The sequence below is a fragment of the Notothenia coriiceps genome, unplaced genomic scaffold, assembly GCF_000735185.1.
Source record: "Notothenia coriiceps isolate Sejong01 unplaced genomic scaffold, NC01 NC01_scaffold00016825, whole genome shotgun sequence".
Classification (NCBI taxonomy): Eukaryota; Metazoa; Chordata; class Actinopteri; order Perciformes; family Nototheniidae; genus Notothenia; species Notothenia coriiceps.
Genome location: NW_011349526.1, coordinates 43,568 through 56,231, shown reverse-complemented (window position 1 = coordinate 56,231; position 12,664 = coordinate 43,568). Strand labels below are relative to the sequence as shown.

Below are 12,664 nucleotides of genomic sequence, written 5' to 3'. Positions count from 1 at the left end.
TATCAGGAAACCGTATTACTTCTATCTCCACCCCCCTTCGCTGCTCTCTCTCTCTCCCCTCCGGTACTGTGTTGTTTGTGTGTGCGTGGTGGCTGTCACTCCTGGCTCCCGGCTCAACCTCCACTCACCTGCTGCAATCAGCTGTGCACCCTCCCCGACTACACACCTGCTTTCCATCAAGCCATTTACAACGACATATCAACGGAGGCTCCACAACCTTTCTCCGCCAGATCGTCAAGTATCAGCCGTATCTCGCGTCTCCCCTCCGGTACACAGCACCATAGTGTGGAGTTGCATTAGGTAACGCGAGATACGGCTGATACTGTATTACTCTATTATCAATGCTACTTTAGTTATAGCCTGATATATGATAGCTAACTTTACAATGTTGTGATGTGACGTTAGCTAACATTCTGTAGCTAACGCCGGTCACTCACCAAGATAGCTGCCCAGTTCTCCACTGGTTCTCCACACACCACAGCTCAATCTGAGACTGCCAAGGCACACNAAGCCCCATGTAATAGTCCTGATGCGTCTATAACTAATAACTATAGTTATTAAATGTAGAAAAAATAAAAGACTGCAAGATGCTCTTTAACTGTGATATTATAACTATAGTTATTAGTTATAGACGCATCAGGACTATTACATGGGGCTTAAATGGAAGTTTTTGATATTATTATTAGAAAAAGACTGATAGTTACTTTTTTGTAGTGCTTTTAAAACAGTTGTTTGCTCAGTTACTTATTCCAAGAAAATGTAATTTATATATGCAGTCTATATCTATGATGTTAATCCCTTACGGCCCGGCCACACAGCGGCGTGCGTTGAAAGCTTCCCCATTCACTTTGAATGGGGTGACGTCACTTTTCGCCGAACTGCATTGCGGGAAGACACGCGGAGCTTTGCTGGCGTGGCTCGCTGCAAAAGTTGAGCAATGTTCAACTTTTGAAGCCTCGGAAGAAGCGTCAGCCAATCGAATCATATGCCAGTACAAGCTCTAGCCAATCAAACCGCTGCTTGTGTGTCAGGGGCGGGAGATTCATGTGATTGGTTGTTGGTCGAGTTTCAGACACGCCCGCCAGCAAGCTTCAACGCCGCTGTGTGGACGGGCCGTTAGTCAGTCCCAAGCTTACCTCATTGGTTGTTTATTGATTGAATATGTTTTGAGCTCATGTCAGAGTTTTAAAGTATAAGCCTACTGTTTATATTTAAGGTATGTGAGCTGAGATGTGCAACTGAGAATACTCCGAAGTAAAAAGTAGACATCTTCAACAACTCTTTTGACATTTGTAATCCGTCTATTTTTATTACTGCTCATCCATTAAGCCTGGAGGCTATCCCAACCTGCACTGGGAGCCATACAGATTCAGGTTTCTGGACTGTTGGAGGAAACCAGAGCACCTAGGGTTCCCAGCAGACCAGATAAAATAAGACATAGTTAAATAACGCTAATGCTTCACAACCTAGAAGTTGGCATGTTGGAAGAATAACATTTAACAGGAAACATTTCAATAGTCAATCCTGATTTTGAAACGGAGCCTTGTGTTACTAATTGGATAATTGGATGTTTTTGACAGTTTAGTGTCAGGGGAGCAAATAAAACGTTTCAGGTTCTCCCCATTGCCTAAAGTGTTGCTCTTATCTTAAGCGCTGATTAAATTATTACTGTTTTCAGACACCCTCATAGAATAAATTGCCTTTTTTGACATTATCATAAAAAAAGGCTGTTAATGTAATTTTTTTGTAGCCTCCTTTAAAACAGTTGTACTTTTTCCAACAAATGTTAATTTATACAGTCTATGATGTTAATCCCTTAGTCAGTCCCACAGTTTACCTCATTGGTTGTATTGGTTATTGATTCAATATTTTTTGAATTTTAAAATATAAGCGTATTATTTATTTGATAACAGGTGACTTTTGTCAACCAGGGTTTCCTTTCTAGTGAGTCCTGGACCACTGTTGTACTTTCAGTGTCAGAAACTGTTTATCTGTTCACTTGCACATGGGTTGTTAAAGTAACCCCACGTTTCCTTTTAAACCACTGCTACTCGACGTTAAGTTGTTTTGTTGTACATATCCAGCTGTAGTCCAGCACCCTTTAGCAGCCGTGGTGGTGGTGTTAGTGGCCAATGGAGCACAAAGACTGGCTTGTTGTCTGGTGAACGTGTCTGTGTGTGCGTGTGACTGTGTGTTTCCGTGCTGTGCACATGCACTCCCCCGCAGATAGTAAGAAGGCCAAGTCAAAGCAGAGCTGTCTCTCTAACCTCCTCCACCCGCGGAGCAAGCTGAAAACCTAACAGCAGCCAACGCCCTCTTCAAGGCCCCGGCAGGCAGAGAGCATTCCTCTGAGCTGACTAACCACACACACACACACACACACACACACACACACACACACACACACACACACACACACACACACACACACACACACACACACACACTATATTTGATAATAGTACATGGCCTAAATGCAGTAGTCCACATCATTTGAGTACATGATGACTTAAAGTTGTATGACTGGTCAGTTTGGTTAATTTAAACCATTCAAATTAGTTTCATATTGTGTTTTTTTCTTTTATAATGTTGTTATTCATTTAAACAGCAGACATATCAGTATTAAAAATGTCTTTATATCACAATATTATGACACTATCCGTCTATCAAACAATGAACAAGCAGTAGCAGCCAGGTGAAGCCACATTCAGTTTTTTTTTTTAGGTTAAAACTCTTTAGTTACAAGAAATTAAACACCATTACATAGCTCCTTCAGTCTTCAAAAACACACACATACACACACTTAGTGGAGCAGTATACACTTTCTATTAACCAAATCAAACAATGACAGGAATCCTAAACCCAACCTTCAAGGGCAACTTACAACCATCATTAGACAGCCAACCACACACAGACAGACAACACACATAAACTCTGTGTGACCCGCTCTGTGTCCCTGTCCAACAATGCTGTCTCGGGTGACTCAGGTGTGATAGTTGACATGAATGCTACCTCAGCGTGTGTGTGTGTGTGTGTGTGTGTGTGTGTGTGTGTGTGTGTGTGTGTGTGTGTGTGTGTGTGTGTGTGTGTGTGTGTGTGTGTGTGAAAAACAGCAAGGTGGCAAGGACCAATTATACTTAATTGATTAATGTACATGATAATCAATCTTTTAAATCATTTTGCAAACACTTCCGTGTATCAAATGTTATTTAAAGTGACTATTTAGAATGTTGTTTGGATCATACCTAACATTTTGATCAGATCCACTTGGACTTGAATACATTTTCATTTCAAGGTGTTCAAATGTCTCTAGACCAAAACCAATCATTCTACCATCTCTGACCACAGCAAGGAACCACAGCATCAAATATGATGACTAACAACTGATTCACTGGGCAATAACGGTAATATAAAAAGATTAAACACAGTTTAGAGAGGAAATATGCATTGATAAAGACATAATACACAAACTATGCTAATGACAGGATGTGACGGACTCTCTGTGCATACTGTATGAACAGGATGAATGTGTGGCATTCAAACAGCTGTACACCCGATATCCTCCCAACACAGGAGCTGTAGTTAGTGTGTCTTTGTGTAGTTGATCATCCAGACACTTTCAGACACACTTCTTTTGATGCTGAATTGCTGTCTAGCTGGAAAACAACCCAGCTCCAGCTCGGCTATTATCGTGTTTCTTTTTCTGCATGCCAACCACAGTAACCGCAGTCTCCCTCTGATAAGCTTGAAAATCCAACCTACCGTCTCTTTCTCTTCCTTCATCTAAAACCCTGGGTTTTCTGGTTTACCTTTCTCTTTCAAATTGTTATCCTCTTAACTTGTTTCATCTCTATCACTTTAACTCTCTTTATCCTGTGTTCTGCTGTCTGTAATTTATGTATCATTAAATCTAGATCCCCCACTATGATGACAGGCCCTCCCCTGCAGCACCAGACACAACACTGGGAATCCCCAACTCCATTTCTTTCCACTGTAGTCACCCTTTATGACATAGCTTCTCTAATTCTGCCCATCTCAGCATGCCATAGCAGTATAAACTATAGCATGAATCTGTCGGATAAAAAACTCTTGGATAAATGCACTTGTATGTTGGTACCAACCCGGTAGTAGGTCTGGGAAGAGACAATATAATATAGTTTTGGTAATGAGAACAAAGAGATATTTCTTCCAATACCCGTCTTTGAGCTTTAGAGAACACAAAGTGTTCTACAAAAGTGTTCAAAACTGGCTCCATTTCAAAACTATTTGATTAATAAAATAAGTAAACAAGACTTGATTCAAAAAGGTAACCGCATGTTTCCTATTGTTAAAGGATTACCAAGACTACTCTAGGATTGGCATCTATTAGTTCTGACTTGTGATACGTTCTGGATCACAGACACACCTCTACATGATTGTGTAGCACTGGTTTGATCACTCATTCTTTCACAGCCTGAGTAAATGAATAGAAAGAATCCTCTTAACCAAAGTGTCAGCAAAACCCCACTTAACAAGAGACACCGTTTGGACACAGGTCTCTTCCTGTAAATGGCAATGTTTATAAGAGTAAAGGGTAAGGGTTCCTCTCTTTTGCAGTCAATCTCATTCTGAGTCAACATTATGTGGTGTTCTTGTTTTAACCCATCTTTTATTTCTGTTCCTGGGATTCCTTCACTGCCTCCCTCCTGCACTGACATGCAGCGTTGTGAATCAGACTGCAGTGTTGCTGCCAGGAGGGATGTGTGTGGACAAGACCAAAGCACTCCCCAGCACTGGCCAAAACCCAGACTAAGCTAGGGTAGGTAGCTGTTAAGGAATCCACTCCCCCAGGCTCTGTGGAGAGACATAACACACACACAACACACACTCATTTATCTGAATATACTACCCGTTTCTTCCCACTGAAGTAGATCATTTTGCTGCTCTGCAAGTCCTATGTAAACTTTTAAACCACTTTTAGACATAGAGGCTGAAATATTGATGTGTTCATCTTAGTGTTATTAACTGTTCGGCTTCCACAGTCATACCATACGGCCTCTGTTTAAACATGACAGCACCATTGCAGATAGGTAAACTACACAATTTCTGTGTAATACTTGCCTTTTATTGCCCAATATAAATGTCAATATCACACTACTTTTCCATCTATCAAAATTAGTATTGCATATATTGTTTGTATAAGTCTGAAACCTACTAGATTCAATTGTTCAAGTGATTTACTCCCAACAAATAATGAACACTTGTTGGTACTAGCTTCTTTAGAGTTATTATTTTCAGTTTTTATTTTATTGAAGTTATTAATTATACATTTAGAAGAAAATTGTTCTTTGTTAAAGTGTTTATTGTAAACAGTATGCAACCAAAAAGGTAAATATATGAAAATGTCCATGTGTAACAGAAAACAGTGCATGTGAACAGGCGTGTTGAGTCTGCTTTAGTCTGGTTGCTTACAAAAGAAACCATGCTTTGTGAGAGTCAACGTTCTGCTGATGACGTGGATATATTTGCAGTATATAATGACAATGGCCTGTAGGACATTTTCAATATATTGCCTAACCCTAGTAAGTATTTGTTGTTACATACTCTAGTTATGGGGGCAGAAGCTGCATCTACTGTCAGTGTTTTGTGTCATACTAGGTCAGCAATGAAAATTGCACAAAGTTAAAAATGTTATCTGAACAAACTGCAATGACAAATAGTAAGTTTGAAATCGGCAAAAGTTTCCCTTAGAAGGTACAGGACCTTCATCATCGAGGTAAAGATAATGTAACCATTTTTACTATCAACAATGACTATTGTTAGAAAACAGAACGCAAATAGTGGCCTCTTGTGTCAAAATCTATTAAGAAGGCAAATCTGAGATTTCATTTAACTCCAGCTCTCGACACAGGTTCGGGAAAGTCCCATGAGCTTCTGGTTGTAGAGTGAAAATGGAACGGACACACTATTTGTTGTTTGTTTATATCACGCAGTCTGTTCTTCTTCTCTCGGTTATCACGCAGTCTGTCTTCCGGTTGTTGCCTCTTTTGAATGACAAATACACACTACCGACGCCTGCTGGTAAGGAGAGTTATTGCCACTCACGCATGCGCAGTTCGTACGTGCAACTTGACCGTCGGCTGAAGTCTTTGCGGTGTGTTACAGTGAGAAACATGGTCAAGACGCAGGAGACGTGAGGCGACGCGAGGCGACTTTCCATCGGGACGTGTTCTTTGGTGTCAGTTTGGTGTGTAAGAGCTTTAACCCAACCATTGGAAACTGGTAGATTCCTGGCTTGAGGCATTTTACACACCAATGTTTGTGACTTACTAAAAGGAGAAAGAGGGTGGAAAGGAGGGAGGGAGAGGAGGTCAACACCACAATGCCACAATTGCTTGTTGTTGAGTGACTAAGATTTGAATTTGGGCAGCAGCCCCAGAATTCACTTGTGAGGGAAAAGTGAAAACAGCTCATTGTGAAAACCTCAGTGACCTAAAAGGCAAATAAAGCAGAAGCCCTGCCCAAGTGATAGGCAACGCACTATATACTGGGAAAGCCCTTTGTTTACAACTTCAAATAGAAATTTAAATCAAAGGGACTGTGACCAGCTTTTTCATAGGATGCAGACATTATCTCTAGTGTAAACAGATTGTAACATACAGACACATTGCCCACGCTAACCACCCACATCCAGAAATAACTTGGAACCAAACTCACCAAGTTGTGATACCGTGGCTTCAAACCAGAGACTGTCATGATGCTTTAAAAATGTCATTTAGCAAAATAAAGACTAAAAAACTGACATCTGGCTTTCCCAAATCTGTTAAACATCTAAATATTACTACTTGGCAAGGTAGGTTTGACAGACTTAACTTTGGACCAAACCTATAAACATCAGTAACTTTGTTTGACATAAATGGGGCGAAGCCTGCGAGCTAGTTCAGGCAGTCAACTCGAGCACCAATCATACATTAACACGTGACGCACCTCGTCCCTATTACAACCAACCAAACACATTCTCCTAAACATGCCGCTCTATTTAAGCTGCCAGGTCTTCCTGCCTCTGCCTCGCTATGCTGCTGCTGCCACTGCTGTGTTCACTTGCTATTGCTGCGTTCATGTTCCTGCTGTGTTTCATGTTGCTGCTGCTTGCCTACCCCACCACCACCCCAGCTTCCACCTGTAAGCTCGGGGGATAGTTATCTAATCATCACTCAATGTTCTTTGTAAAACTGTGGAGTGATGAGGCCCGAGCCTAGACGCCAAACTCAAACTATATGCTGCTTCTAATAAACATATTAAGAAACATGTGAGTTGTCTGACTGAACTAGAAAACATTAGCCTTTCGATTTCAAAATCAGCTTCTGGTATTTGGCCCTCTAGGATATCTGATATCTGAATCCGCAGGGATGAGTGAATCACCTGTTTTCCTCATTTCCAATATCCATAATCCTACTTTGAAATTCCCCTGACAGATACTTGATCTGCTAATCCACCACCTGATGCAACAATTGACTGGATCTATGCACAGCGCACTGCTTCCCTAGGCACTCAGCATCACGGCAAACTGTCATCAAGAGGGGTAGCGATGAGCCCCATCAGGGAGTACATGTGTCAGAGAGATAGGAGCTGACCTCCTCACGGACAGGCCTGAACACGAAGGCAGCTGCTGTCAGCGAGCCACTGCGCAGGGGAATTAATAGAAACAGCAGCTCTCCAGGGACACTGTTAGCCCACACTGACAACCAGATCTGATCTGAGGTCATCTTAATACACTCCCCTTCTTCCCCTCTGCATTAGTGGTGGCGAATATGAAACCTGGATCATGACAAACATTATTTAACTTTCCGGGTAGGCTTAACTCTGAACGCTGGTCCAGGCCCGTGCAAGCTGTGATATGCACACTTGGGGCAATAAAGAATGTGGGAGTGCCCGGTGCATGGGGTTCAATTTTCATCTGACACACAGTAAGCTATTAAATCTGCATTGCCCACACATGCAAGTGAGACTTTCCTGAACGGAAGCAATACTTCGAGGCCTTTATGTGTTACTTATAACTTGAAAATCAGAAGAAACTTAAGAATAGCTGTGAACATACACTCTGTTGCCATTTTACGAGTATCAACTGACTGGAATTATTGAAATCTAATATGATAAAAAACTAATACAAATCCGGCTTTCATGCAACTCATACTGTTCAGTTTTGTTAAAATAGTTGATGGGAGGTGTTCATTTAATGTCATCCTTATTTTGGAGGGTTTCTATTGTGGGGTTGTTGAGTTCTGTTGCACTATAGTGAAAGTCCTGTTCTTTTATTTGGTCTTCAGGGGCTCATTTAGGACTTATTTTACTACTGATACAACTGTTAATTATTGCCACATAGTTGTATGCTGGAACCTGGGAATATTTGATAAATATTTTCTAGAATAGAAGAAGAGACTTCTACGATGCAGCTGTACAATCACACTGTACATGCGGTGGACCACAATTCCTAGGTGTGTTATTAAACTGGGAGGTGAGTGTAGAGAATGTAATCCATGCTGCCCTGTTATATCTACACAGTCCATTCATGCTGTAAATTGGAGAGTGTACTCTGAGAGAGATCTGAGAAAATTAATACTCTTTTGGCAGGTTTGTGTTTACAAAGCATCTCTTGCCTGTATCATCCTGTCACTATGGGAAGAGAGCTGATGTTTATAATTTAGCTGAATGCTTGATAGTGAAGAGCAGTAATGTGATGTTGAATGTCAGAGTTGATTTTTGGTTAAAATACTCTTTTGATAGACAAATGCCTACATAGATGCATTGAGAGGAGAGACAGCTGCACAGACTCGCCCACGCATTCACACAAACCCACAGCGCTAGAAAGTGTCCCAGATTAAGGCCAAGTTATATAACCTGGACTCCATTGGTGCTTCTGCATCGCATGTGCGTTGCTGGCTAGTACACATTATATCCTTATTTAACAACATGACTCCAGTTAAACTTAAATTTAAAAAAACTCTGCACAAAAAGCCTCTCTTGGGCTTAATGAATGATTGCATTGAAGCTAACTGACATTTGCTAGCTTTCTCTATGGACCACTGCTAGCTCGTTAAGCATTGCATTAGCCACAATGATACAGTATAATTAAACATTTGGAGGAGTTTTTCATATTGACGCAAGACAGGAAGGGGAACTCGTCAGTCAAGTGAGGATGCCATACATATGTGAGTTAAGGTGTTATAGCTAAACACTGGGATAACATGTGAGCTCTTTTCTTAAACGAAGCTGTAATTAAACGTCTGTATAAAGTATCCAACTCAACAAAGTTCACTGTGATGCTGAGTTCACGGTCCCCATCACTCTGCTTACCTCGGTATGGTGATGCATTTTGTGTTGATATTCTGGGTAGTGATAGCTTTCTCTAGCTCGTCCAGCTGTCCCGTCTTCTTCAGCTTCTTCACTAGACTTTTCACCGCCTTTTCACACCATTTCTCCTCCTGTCCGTTTTGCTCTCCCTTCTTCCAGCCCAAAAGTCTTTTAACAATGGGGGGAGTGAAAGGCAAAATTGACATCTTGAGTTCAGTTTAAGTCCTTCCAGTGTCGAGAAGTCCCGGTGGGTCAGGAGAAAAACACGGAAACTGTTCTGCAAAACGGCCCAAAACAGTGGAAGCGAACGCGTTATTTAGCCAAAAGACAAATTGTTGTTGTTTATTAAGAGAAACACCGACGCATCCCGGAGTTAAACCCTGCCGTTTTTAGCGCACTCCGTCTGGCTGGAGCTCAGCCGTGAACTGTGTGCACCGGTAGTCTGCTGCAGCGCTGTGGATCTAGTGCTACTCCGCCGCGAAACCTAGTCCCGTCTGCACGTATTCAATCTAACAGATTTCTCCATACACCCAACACGAGTCCCGCCCAAACTACGTATTTAACTCTAACCAGGTTCAAGCAACGAGCTGAAAGTATTTTATCAGTTTATTTTGTCTTTGCTGCCTTAACCTCCGATCACCAAAGTTTTGCTGAGTTCATCCGCGGTGCTGGGTCTCCCGACTAAAGTCTGCATCTAATGCAAATGCAGTCTGAGCTGCTGCTGAGAGTCACCATTCAATCTCTAGACTGCACAGCAGACCTGCGAGGCTGAGCAGCTGGCCAAATGTGCTGCGCTGATATTGCACAACCCCTTTCTTTTCTCTGCAATTGCTTGCTGATGAAAGTTGCATGGGGCTGTGCCTAAATGAGCTGTCACAACCAAACACATGCACAGATAACTTGATGTACGCAACACCAAGAAAAAAAGGAAATTGCTTGTGACAGCAATTAGAAAGTTTAATGAAATGTTGTACTTTTTGTCCTGTTTTTTTTTTTTTAACCCCATAGGTGTACTATCTAAAATATATGATAAATGTATAGTTTAAGTAAAGATTGGCTATACTTAAACTACATTTCCACAGACAAAAGTTGAATTTCTTCTTTGTGAATCCTCTTTAAAACTACCAAAATGAAATCCTGCATCTGTTTTAGTTTATTTGCATAACATGATACATAGTTGTAGTCCAAAAAGGGCCCCAGTGTTCTTACCGCCTTATTTCCCTCCACAGGAATACCATTTAGGTTTTTCACTTAAGAGTAAAATCTTTTTTTAAATGTTCTCTTTGGAAACCCACACACTCCTCTTAACTATCCAACATTTAACTGCTTTTGCATAGGGTACATTCTTGTGGTTGTTTATTGTGCAAAGACTTGTGGGGTTTGAAATTCAGCATCCTTCAACACAAGACTCTCCAGTAATTGCTATACTGTGTTTGTCTCCACATGGGTAAATAACTGAGTAGCTGCTGTAAGGTGGAAGGTGATAAAAGTCATGCACACGCTAAGCCAGCAACTTGCCTCAGCTTGTTTCAGAGATATGAAGACAGGACGCCTACTCAACAAGGTGGAAGTTTGGTTTGCAGCAGGGCTCAGCCCCTTAAACTGCAACTATAGGCGGACATATGCTCTCACACACACACACACACACACACACACACACACACACACACACACACACACACAGTGTCAAGGAGTCAAGAGTGCCAGATGTACCAGAGAGTGTGTCACACAGCTGAGCTCACCACGGAGAGTGATAGTCTGACAGTTTAGGGTGTGAAGCAGCCTTTGTTCTTCAAGCTTCAAAAGAAAGACACAACTGCATTCAAAAGCGGTTTCTAAACTTGGGTGCCTCTTTTTTTGAAAGAGTTGTAAAAGTTGTAAATACTATGCACAAAGAAGCTGGAGTACTACTTACTGGGTTTTATTTGAACAAATTCCAATATTCAAAGTGTAAAACACAAAAGGTTTTAGAGCCAGTCAAGCAAATAAAAGCAGAATAACTTGCGTACTATAGGGTTTCAAAAGGTTGCACTGGAAAATATACATTAAAAAGTAAAATAACTAATTTTTCTACTGCTGAACTGAACTATGTGATTATAAGTCAAATTTAGGTGGAAAACATATAATTTTCCATCACATAAAAGAGCCAAACCTTTAATCAGTTCCTCCATTGACAGTTCACACTCATCCAGGAATAGTAGCTTCGCCATGTGGTTACCATTTTGGTTTGTGTGTATAGGCTACAGGAGCATCGACCAGCAGCTATGTGCACATGGTGTTTGTGCTAAAAATACAGCTGTCTTTGGCTTAGCAGGACAGACCCCTTCCTTTTATCTATTTTGGTTACACAGCAATATATATTTTTATACCAGCTAAAGGCATGTCAAGGTTCTTCCTTCATGCGTACATCCAAAAGAAGCCTGATAAAAGATTCACACTGCACAATAATATATTGAAATACAAAAAATCACGTACGACTTGTAAATAAAGTAAATATGTAATAACTTATTATTGATAATAATAAACTTTATTTACTGTATGCACCTTTCATGTTTGACGCAGCCCAAAGTGCTTTACAGAGTATGAAATAAAATGAGAATAACAAATGAGGAACACCATTATATAAACAAACAGAAAGAGTTATATCAATGAACCATAAAACAATAAAACATGAACATTAATACTACTAAAAAAATCCAATTGCCCCAAATTATAAGCAAAATTAAAAGGATGGGTCTTTAATTTACTTTTGAAAATTCCTATTTATATGACATTTTCTTGTGCTTTTAGCCATGAACTGCTCCTTATCTGTGATAACACCAAGACTGTCTGCATCTGTAAAACTCCCCACTCTCTGGTCTCCTGTGTTGTGTGTTGGCAGGTTGGAGGACTCAGCCGGAGGAGCGTGCTGCCATGTGTCACATGCTGGGTCCCTGAAGCCCTCACGGCACCTGTTTACGCCCCCAGGGACACGACCGGCCAAGACAGCTGGTTTGTTTTGGAGAAGTGCAGGGTGAGACGGGGCGGATATGGGGGTGCAGGATGGGGGGATGGGATTACAGATGGGCCGCAGTATACGGGGGGATAGGACAGGGTGGACGGTGGGGATGGTGGAGGGGAGGGGGGTCTTCTGTGAGAAGAATTACTGAGCACAAAAGGCACGTCAGCAAGACTGAATGGGCAGTGACCACATACAATCCGATGGTTGATCATGACATTGTGCCTGCCACAACCTCAGGGGACTCAGTCCAGGGTGCTTGTGTGTGTGTGTGTGTGTGTGTGTGTGTGTGTGTGTGTGTGTGTGTGTGTGTGTGTGTGTGTGTGTGTGTGTGTG

At 41.4% G+C, this 12,664-nt stretch overlaps 1 protein-coding gene across 1 annotated transcript in view; it reads right to left on the bottom strand.

The window, feature by feature from the left end:
* Positions 1–10,101, bottom strand: part of LOC104949845 (mothers against decapentaplegic homolog 3) — a 24,454-nt gene extending 14,353 nt beyond the window's left edge. Inside the window, exon 1 of the mRNA XM_010776274.1 lies at positions 9,334–10,101. Coding sequence (XP_010774576.1) covers positions 9,334–9,536 — 203 coding nt within the window. The 5' untranslated portion in view covers positions 9,537–10,101. The remainder of the gene's footprint in view (positions 1–9,333) is intronic.
* Positions 10,102–12,664: the final 2,563 nt, after the last annotated feature.